Source organism: Piliocolobus tephrosceles, chromosome 6 (genome assembly GCF_002776525.5).
Source record: "Piliocolobus tephrosceles isolate RC106 chromosome 6, ASM277652v3, whole genome shotgun sequence".
NCBI lineage: Eukaryota > Metazoa > Chordata > Mammalia > Primates > Cercopithecidae > Piliocolobus > Piliocolobus tephrosceles.
Genome location: NC_045439.1, coordinates 3,204,082 through 3,214,803, shown reverse-complemented (window position 1 = coordinate 3,214,803; position 10,722 = coordinate 3,204,082). Strand labels below are relative to the sequence as shown.

The 10,722-nt window shown below is 42.6% G+C and overlaps 1 gene segment (V, D, J or C); it reads right to left on the bottom strand.

Moving 5' to 3' along the window:
- Nucleotides 1-1,880: 1,880 nt before the first annotated feature.
- On the bottom strand, nucleotides 1,881-2,686 carry LOC111528281. The segment is given in 3 exon segments: nucleotides 1,881-2,031; nucleotides 2,091-2,442; nucleotides 2,546-2,686. Coding segments are annotated over 3 exon segments (549 nt in total).
- Nucleotides 2,687-10,722: the final 8,036 nt, after the last annotated feature.

Genomic DNA, 10,722 nt, shown 5'->3' with positions numbered 1-10,722 from the left:
TCGAAAGAGGGTATTATGAAAACTGGTTTTCACATGAAAAGAATTAAGAATTTTAGGTTAGAATAAACACAAAAATTCACTCTAAATGTTTTAAATATTTAAATATAATACTTGTAATTGTAAAACTCCCAACCTTTGAAAATTAGCAATCTCTTTCAGGATTTTACATTCAAAGCCCCTACCAAAAAAAGCAGAATTGAACAAGTGGGAGAATAGATTTCAAAAAAGATTCTGCAAAGCAACCAAATAACTACAACTTACAGAATTGGATAATATGCCATATATCTGAAAAAGTTTAAATGTTCAAATATAAAAGAAACTTTTACAACTCAATAGCAAAAATAAAAATCGCCTCATTTAAAAATAATCAGTTTTACACCTTTAACAATGTAAGAACCTAGAACTCATATTAAGTGTTTTCCTCCATGGGTAACGGTCCGTCTTATGGTGTACTTGGCTGGACAATGCTTTGTAGTTATTTGATCAAACACTAATCCAGGTGGTGTTGTGAATTTTGTAATAGAGGTTATTAAAACCGTAATCAGTTGACTCTGTGTTAGGCAGATTATCATTGCTAACCTGCTTGGCCCTGATTCCATCAGAGCAGACCTGGAGAAGGTCAAACTCCATAGTGATTAAGCAGCTTCAGCTGTTTCTTTGACTGCCCACCTGCACTTACTGATGGCCGGTCCTGAGGATATTGGATGTTTTCAGCCATCCCCCAAAATTGACTTCCCCTACGTCTCACAGGAAACTGGTGTGTACATCTGCAGCTTGTCACACCTAAATATCAGACAGAAAGAGATTCTCCAAAACCAAATAATATTTATTTGAAAATGAGCATTGCAATGGGACTATGCATGGGCATATTTAAGCAGGCAAATGAAGACAAGTGTTTTAAAAGAAAATCGAGGAGGCTTACACGAGCTGTTTTGAGACAATTATCCTGGGATAGAAGAATAACAAGGGTGGAATCAGTTTAAGATGGACAGGGACTGGCAGGGCAGATATCCCCACAATATCCATTCTTGTTATCAGGGATACGTTCATGAGAACCCGCCATTCATGACCTTCTCCAGCTTCACCTGTAAAGATTATAACACAAGTGGCTCCATTTTGATTCTGACAACTTTCACATCCTCTTCCTCACACCACTAGTGAAGAACGTTACTGTGTGAAGGTTTTTCAGAACAGGATTAGAAACACACCCGTATCCCACATTAACCAATCAAGCTTGTCCCCTTCAGTCCCCACTGGCAACTTGCATTTCCAGATGAGTCTCCAGGCAACACAGTGGAGGGTCCTAAGTGACAAGGAGTGAAGAAAGTCCCACCAGCCTCTCCTGGGTGACTGCAGCAGCCACAGCCTGAGACCCACCTGAGCTCCAGGGAAAGGGCTTGAGGCCTGGAATTGTGACCACAAGGAAAATACCTTCCTTTTCCAGAAAGCAGGAAAAGCAAATGGAAAAATGAGAACAACGACTACAAAAGAAAGTAAATGGATTAGGGACAAAAGAAGCACCAGATCAGCGCAGATGCTGATTTGCCTACCTTAGTGTCAGGAGAAAGGCCAGACGTGAAACCTGTGAGGTTCTGCATGACACTGACCCTGGCCCAGCCTCTCTATTGTCTGTGACCAGGATCCGTAAAGACTGTTCTAGTCAGGGAACCTCACTAAGGTCCCTGTCCTGGGTCTCACTGAGAAGACTCACTAGGAAGCCCTGAGCTTACTCACTGCTCTGATCCTGGTGACCGTGGCTGAAGAATTTTCATCCCTGTAAGCGTCAATCTGCATTTTGTGCCGGTGAGAATAGGTCCCCATATTAAAATAATTTCTTTCAAATGCATAGCGAAGACATTGTTAGGCACAGATTTCTAAACTTAAGAGGTTCCCTGGGGAACTGTCAGAAGATGACGTCCCACATCCCGACAGGAAACCAGCCTCCGTCTGCACCGGCCTCCGGGTTGACTCTGATCAGTGGCTCCCGAGCGCCCCCTGCCGCTGATTTCCCGCCAGCGCCCCTGCAGGGAGGTTTGTGTCTGGGCTCAGGGAGGTTTGTGTCTGGGCTCAGGGAGGTTTGTGTCTGGGCTCAGGGAGGTTTGTGTCTGGGCTCACACCGACTTCCCCTCACTGTGTCTCTCGCACAGTAATACACAGCCGTGTCCTCCAATCTCAGGCTGTCCATTTGAAGATATAGCATGTTCTTGGAATTGTCTCTGGAGATGGTGAATCGGTCCTTCACAGAGTCTGCGTAGTATTTCTGACTTCCATCATACCATATAACTGCCACCCACTCCAGCCCCTTCCCTGGAGCCTGGCGGACCCAGTGCATGCCATAGTTACTGAAGGTGAATCCGGAGGCTGCACAGGAGAGTCTCAGGGACCCCCCAGGCTGGACCAAGCCTCCTCCAGACTCCACCAGCTGCACCTCACACTGGACACCTGCAAACAGAGAGACACCAAGGTCAGAAACTGCCACACATATCCACTGTTTCTCTCACTCATGTCCACTCCCACTCAATCTCTCTCGTTCTCCATGAGTCACCTCTTAAAACAGCAACAAGAAAAACCCAGCTCAGCCCAAACTTCATGGTGAGTTTTCTGTGTTCTGTGCTGATCACTGCCTGGAACACCACGGACTTCCAGGGCTGGGGCTCCTCTCCCAGAGGGTCAGGGCTGGGCTGGTTTTCATCAGCAGGGGGAGGGCCCTATTTGCATGTCCCCCACTATATAGCAAGCTCTGGGGTGGGACATCTGAGGAGAGGGCAGGGCTCAGTGCAGATGAAGTGTCCTGGGGGAGACTGGAATAATTATATCATTCAGGAACATATAATTTTATATTATGTGATTGTGCCTTGATTAACATTTACCTCTCATAATCTTATTTTATTCTTACATATTTACACTATATATTTAATGCAGGTTTCAATGTTATATTTTATAGAAGATAATTTACATAGCGAACACAGCAGTTGTGCAGTATGTTTAAGATTACACATCTAAAAAAAAATTAGTCCTATTATCTGGGACTGTGCTCTGTTCACCAGAGGAGGCTGCTCTCCTGAGACAACTCCAGGGCAGTGTGGCCCACACCTAGTGAAGTCTGCATGATTCCCCATCTGTTATGTCAACTTTCTGTAATTTACCTAAATATGTAGAGTGACTCACGTTTCATGTGTATGTTTTCAGAAGTCAGTCATATTCTTTGTGTCAATGTTGATCTGTTTATTGCTCCATTTTAGTCAAATATTATTTCATCAGTTTGTTATTGCTTTATTCAAGTGCAATTAATAAATAATTAATTCAAATTTATAGTGAATGATTTGAAAAATGTTGACCTATGTTTGCAACCATTTACTCAGCACTTCAACCAGGTTTTGAATAATTAAATTAATCCTGAAACTTTTCTCTTATTTCTGTGAAATTCAACTCACATTCTCATTACTCCTAACAGCATATTCTCAGAAAAACTGAAATCTTCTCCATGTTAATTTATAATAGTGGCAACTTCTAAAATTTCTACAAAGTGTCATGTAAAATTTACTGTTAATTCCTTAGTTTCTTTCACTAAGCACAATTACTTGAGAATTTAGCCACGTTTTTATATAAGTGAGGCATGCCTTGATTTCAAGCTGCATTAGATTCTAGTACATAAATATATGCCAAACTATTTAATTATTCACCTGTAACCAAATGTGATTTCTTCTCACAGTTAATGGATTTGATAGAGAAAAGCAGCTACTAACCACGGGAATGTAAAAATGAGTAAACTATGCTCTTATTCTGACCTCATTAACAACAAACCTGAACAACTACAAATTAAAAAAAAAAAAAAGGCTTCAACATATCTGAGTTGAAATCAGAGAGAAAGCAAACAATAAACACAACCTGAAATCTGAGGCGAGAGGAGGCTGCAGAGAGAACCAGGACCCATATATTAGTGCACCTGGGGCAGATATCACTGGATGGTATCTAAGATGGGAACAGACTGGCTTGGAAATATTCAGTGAGTTGCTTGAGGATGCATATGCTCTTAGTGTTAGACTTTGAAGCTGCTAGTGCCTGAAGAATTTTTCTACAGAATTATTATTAATATTCCTGCTGCACTTCATGCAAATAAACAGGCCAAGTTTAAGACTAAAGTTTATTTTGCAAATAACTCAGTCTTATCATTGTTTGCTTCTAACAAAAACCAAAACTGGAAGGAGAAACATTGTATTTCAAAACATATCACACACTTGTCTTTAAACTCTAATCTCCTCAGTTGTTTAAGCATTTGCCTGCATTTTAGAGTAAGTCTCCTTATTCCTGAGCGGCAATCAATGATCTCTGGCTACAGCCCAGAAGAAACAAAAAGCGATGGGGAATATAAAAAATCTGGATCAATATTTTAATTCTAAGCAATTATCCTTCAAATCATGCCAGGTGATGGGAATAAATAGGGTGCCCCTAACCTGGCGGTTTCTTTGGGAAAATAAATCCCAGGGAGCTATCAAAAAAGCCAAGCCCCATGCACCCACATTTCAGCAGGCATAACTACAGTCAGCAGTTATCTGGGCGTGTCAGCAGCCTTGGAATTGTTTTTCAAACTCTTTACCAACTTGTTTGGTTCTGATACATGTCTTCTAATAACCCGATTTGTCTCTTCTCATTTTCAAACCATCAAATTCCAAATGGTCATGCAACCGAAGCCTGGGATAATGGCTCCCTTTTCCTGGGGTCACTTAGATAGGCCTCCAAGAGAGATCTTCCCCAAACAGCATCCCCCATCAGCTGGAAGCAGTTAAGATTGGTCTTTGGCTCTGTTCTAAGGACAGTTAGCTGTACTTCTTCAAAGAGGAAAATGATAGAGGTAGGAGGCAGAGTATTCTTCTAGGCAGACAGGAGAGGGTCCCCAAGAATCTCCAACGCACCAAGGTCATTGTGCACAGGGGGCTTGCCTAGACATGCCTGCAGTGAACATTGTTAAAGTTGTCTTTGTCTCTGATAAAATAGTTGTAATACCCAACCTTGTTTTAACATCAATAGACTCTCCCTTAGCTACCTAACCTTGTTTTAATATGAATAGACTCTCCCTTAGCTGAGAAAACCTGACAGACTCCATTTGGCTCCTTCATTTGCAAGACATCAAGGACTCCTTACCCACACCCTTCCTCAAGGAGTTAACTTGTGTAAGCTGACTCTCAGCACATCAAAGAGTCCCATTAACTGATAAGGTACTGTGGCAAGCAATGTCCACAGTTCCCAGGAATTCGCTAGGGAGATAGCACCATAAAGCCCCTGCGTTTGTGTCCCTCAGAGCCCCCACACCTATCTCCTTGTGACGAATTGAAAGCCCCTGCGCCTGGAATTGTTTGTTTTCCTGTAACCATTTGTCTTTTTAACTTTTTATCTGTTTTACTTCTGTAAGATTGCTACAGCTAGAATCCCCCCTCCCCTCTCTAATCCAACGTATAAAAGAAAATCTAGCCCCTTCTTCAGGGCTGAGAGAATTTCAAGCTGATAAATATCATGTTCCAGCAAATGCTAACAGGCAAACAAAAAGCTAACATGGAGCTAAAAAATATACAGTGATTCAATACAGCAAACACGCTAGCTCGGCCTAGTTTACAATATTATCTAATCAAGGAGGGCGTTGTCATTGTTCATACAAGACAGTCAATCCCACTCACAAACTTCTGGGAATGTTTAAAAAATGGCATCTCTACATAAAAATTATCAATTTTTATAAAATGTAAAACTTCCTTGGCCAATGGTTCTCCCACTAGTACTATGGAACTGTTATGCCCAGACCGTTTGTTCCCCCAAAGACCACCAGAGTCCAGAGTCAAAGCCAAGCGGCAAGGATCTTTATTGCAAGTTCGAACTTGGTCCCTCCGTTCCATAACATACAAGAGGGCCTCGAACAATGTGTGCACTCGCTTTTTATAGCCCGATGAAAACAGGATATGTAAGGTTACAGAGAAACAAGGGAATTCTTTAGGTTACAGCATTACAATTGGTTAACATATTAAGTTATACATTTAGCAGTTATCTATTGGTTCCCGTGCTTTCAGTACAAACGGTACTCTCCAGGTGGTGTTTGTACTGGGCCCTGGAAGTTTGGAATGTATGGAGGAAGCTGAGAAGTGTGTCTGGCTCCTTTCAGAACCATGGTCCACTCCTCAGGGTGCATCAGTTATTACCCTATGACTGGGCAGCTAAAAGGCCCATATGTTTATAGACTTTACCCCCAGAGATCATGTTTGTTCTGTTGCATGCATGTATTACAAAATACTGAAAGTGATTCCTGTGTGATAGCCACTCTAATAATGAAGAGTTTAAGGTCGACTTTTTACTACGTTTTGTCCAGAATCCCCTGTGATCTTCAGCAAGGGAATTAGAAGGAGCATCAGCAGAAAATACTGCGCTTGAATCATATCAGAAGGAATCTTATCAGATACTTTAAACTAATTCACTTCAGAAAACATTCAGGAAGTTAATTATTGGGTTCATATTTTACAACTAAAGACTCGATGCAGGCCAGATGCAGTGGATCATCTCTATAATCATACCACTTTCAGAAGCAAAGTGAGGGAACCCCCATGAGACCTGGCAATTGCAGCCAGCCTGGGCAGCATAAAGAGATGCTATTTCTACGAAAAAACGTTTAAAAAATAAGGAGGGTAGGGGTGGTGTGCCCATCTACTTGGAGATACTCAGGAAGCTAAGATGGAAAAGTTATGTGAGTCAGGAGCTCAAATTTACAGTAAGCTATGATCACACAACCATACTTTGTGCAACAGAATGAGAGCCTGTCCCTAAAAACAAACAAAAAAGAATCAATTAAGAATTTTACACAACTGTAAAGCTACTCAAATAGGAGATGTTAAACTGAGCACCCTCATAGATCCTCTGGCATTTCTGATGTTTTTAAGCAGATGGCTGACCTAAGACCTGCAGAATAAACTGATAGTCCTTGATTGTGAGCAACTTCTACCCAAGACATTAGACCAGGACCCTGTCTAATTCCCCATCCCCTCCTTCTTTTTCTCATTATTCTTTGCTTATATTTTTAAAGTCATCTTATTTCTGTAGACCTGGGTGTTGTCCACCCATACTGAACCCTTATCTTCTTTCTTATTCGTTACTTTTATTCTTGCTATGTAGAATAAGTTGTCACACTATTTTTTGATGCACCACTGCTGATGACTTAAGGCTCACTACTCCAGGACCACAGTGGTCCTGCTGTACAGAGCACCCTCTGGTGTCCTGTTTTTCTTCGATGGTTCCTGAGAGCCCCTGGTGACCTGAGTGCTTCTACAATTGTCTTGAGTGCCCCCTGGTTTCCTGAGGGACTCTGGGGTCCTGAGCAAGCCCGGCTGTCCTATGCACCCCTACAGGGAGGTTTGTGTGTGAGCTTGCACGGTGGTTCCCTCACTGTGTCTGTTCTTAAAAATGCACGGCTATGTGCTTGCTGCTCACGTAGCTCAGCTGTTGGAAGAACTGATTTATGGATATGGATCTGGGGTTGGTGACTGGACTCTTGAGGAGAGGGGGGTAATGCATGCTCCCTTCACGACCTATGCACCTGATCCACTCCAGTACCTCCCAAGCGGGGCTGATGGATCCAGCTCCAGCAGGAAGCACTATTTATGATGGGGAATCCAGAGACAGCGCAGGTGACGGAGAGGGTCTGTGAGAGCTTCACCAGGCCAAGACTGCAATGAGAAACGTAGTTGGTTGCATGCACAGGTTCTGGATAACACGTTGAAATTCCCCAAATATGCACATTTTTATGAGAATGAAGAGCTTACTTGTGTTCAATTTTTGTGTTTCCCAGAGTAATGCAGTGGATTGTGATGTTAGATTCACACAAATATATTGTCACAGTTTCTCCATACTTGGAACCCTGTAATAAAGAGAAACTGATGTCAGGAGAATGGGCATTGAACTCTCTCTGTCCATGATAATTGTGATTTTAAGATTAGGATTCAGATGTGATCATATAAAGGGTGTCCTAATTCTGAACCCACAGTTAGAGCTGAGCAGCAATCACAGGCATTGGAGGTCACTTACACGGAGAAATACCTGGCTCTCTGAAGCTGCACCTGGAGGTCTCTTCAGGCTCTGAGTTGTACAGGAACAGCTCCTCCCTCAGACTCAGAGTGAGGACAACCTCTGCTCTTTCTCTGCGGGAAGTGAGCGTTAGTGTGTGGAAAGAACCTAACTTACTTTAATCAAGATTCTCTGTACTTGGGCAGAAAACAAAGAATATGAGAAAAAACTGATTTCAGACTTACTAGCACAATTTCTCATGAGGAGGGCAATAATATGTCTGGATCTTACACAGAATCAGGAAACTGTACATTTGGGGTAACATTGAAAATGACAATTTCTTTACAGATTAGGTTCTTAGTTATCTATGATCATCTGAGAAAATGATTTAAAATCACGGTTTTTACATAAAAATCCATAAAAAGGGTGCTGGCCCTGAAAATGCACCTCTCGTCCCTCCAGCATCAGGGAGCCCAATAGACCAGACAGCCAGCTGCTGCACTGCACTCTAACACCCCTCACCTGGTGTGTGCCAAAGTCACCCATCCGGGGAGCTCCTCCCAGACAATGGCTGTGCACAGAGGAGATACTGAGGCGCAGCTGCTGCTGGGACACATGGGAGAGAGATTCCTGATGGACGACTGTGCTCTGGGAAGCTCCATCAAATTCCTACCCATCTCCAGCACTAGTTGAGAGACTGGCATTCTTGGGTGACGGAGTCTAGAGCCTCACCCATCTCCTGCGCATTTTTATGCCTCCATTATTTACATGTGCCTTGGTGACAAAATGAGAATGTTTCCTCTTCTTATAATAAACTTTTCTAATCCAGAGGCCTCAGGGGTAGCCACAGAATCATAAATGTAGAGAGGCTCGCAGGGAAACTGTTGCATGCAGAGGAAGCCACAGACCCTGAAGGAAAGCAGCCCGTGACAACCATCTGCACCTGCCCTAGTTTTCTGTGGGTTCTGAGTGCCCCCTTTAGCCCAGCCTCCTCCCATATCATTGCAGGAAATTCTGTGTCTGTGTTCACACTTGACGTCTTCTTACCTCGTGCCTCACATACAGTAATACACGGCCATGCCCTCTGCTCTCAGACTGTTCATCTGCAAATACAGTGACTTTTGGCACTTTCTTTGGAGACGGTGAATCTGCTCTTCACAGATTGTGCATAACATATCTGATTACCATCATACTATATATCTACTACTCACTGCAGCCCCTTCCCTGGAGCCTGGGAAACAGAGTTCATTCAGTAGCTACTGAAGGTTCATCCAGAGTCTGCACAGGAGAGTCTCAGGGACCCCCGAGGTTGCCTTGGGTCCTCTCCAGACTCCACCAGCTGCACCTCACACTGGACACCTACAAACACAGAGACATCCTGGTCAGAAACTGCTGGACATATCCACTATTTCTCTCAAATTTTTTCACTCACACTTCATCCCTCTAGTTCACCTTTTAAAACAAGGACAGTGAAAACCCAACTCAGCCCAAACTCCATGGTGAGTCCTCTGTCTTTAGTCCTGTTCACCAAATGGAAACCCCTGAGAATCCCAGGGCTGGGGCTTCTCTCCCAGAGCTGCAGGGTCCAGACTGGGCTGGTTTTCATCAGCAGAGGGAGAAACCTATTTGCATGTCTCCTACTGTACAGAAAGCTCTGGGATGGGAATCCTGAGGAGTGGCAGGGCTCAGAGCAGATAAAGTGCCCTGGCGGAGATTGGTAGTAATCTTATCACTCAGGAAAACGTCATTTTATATTATATGATTGTGCCTTGATAATCATTTAGCAGTCATCATCTTATTTCATTTTTACGTATTTACAGAGTACATTTAATGCAAGTGTGAATGTTACATTTTAAGGAAGATAAATTACATACAGAACAGAGGGGTTGTACAATGCGTTCCAGGTCACACAGCTGGATAGAGTTCACCCCATTATCTCTGCCTGTGCCTCTGGGCCACTAGAGGAGACTGCTCCCCTGAGACAACTCCAGGGCAGTGTGGGACATGCCTAGTGAGGTCTGCAGGATTCCACTCCTGCCAGGACATCTCTCTTTTCTTTTTTTGTATTCTGCTATTTTCCTAAAATATCTAGAGAGAACCACTGTTCATGCATGTGCATTTTCAAGAGTCTGAGACGTCTTGAGTGTTCATACTCATCTATTTTTTGCTCCTCCTCAACCTGTTCATTTTTTCCTTTGCTACTGCTTTATTTAAGTACAATTAATAAATCATTAATTCAAACATATACTGCACAATTTGGAAAATGTTAATGTGTGTGTGCAACCCTTTGATCAGGGCTTCAGTTAAGTTGTGTACAATTAAGTTGACCCCTAAATCTTTCTGTCACTTCCCTGTAATTTCATCTCACCACCCCATTACTTTCAACACCCAATTCTCACCAATTTCAAATCTTCTTTGCTACTTGAGAATAGTTGTACCTTCTGAAGTTTATACAAATAGAAGTTTATGAAGTGCTCTCTTAATTCTTCAGCTACTTTCACTCAGCAGTTATTTGCGAATGTAACCATGCTCTTATGTGAATGAGAGATGCCTTGATTCTAATGCTGCATTGTACTTTAGTTTGTAATCATATGTCAAATTGTTTAACATTCACGTGTAATGAATACAGATATTTGATTTGTTTTCTTAGTTTCTGGCTTTCATATAGAAACAGCTACTCAGTGT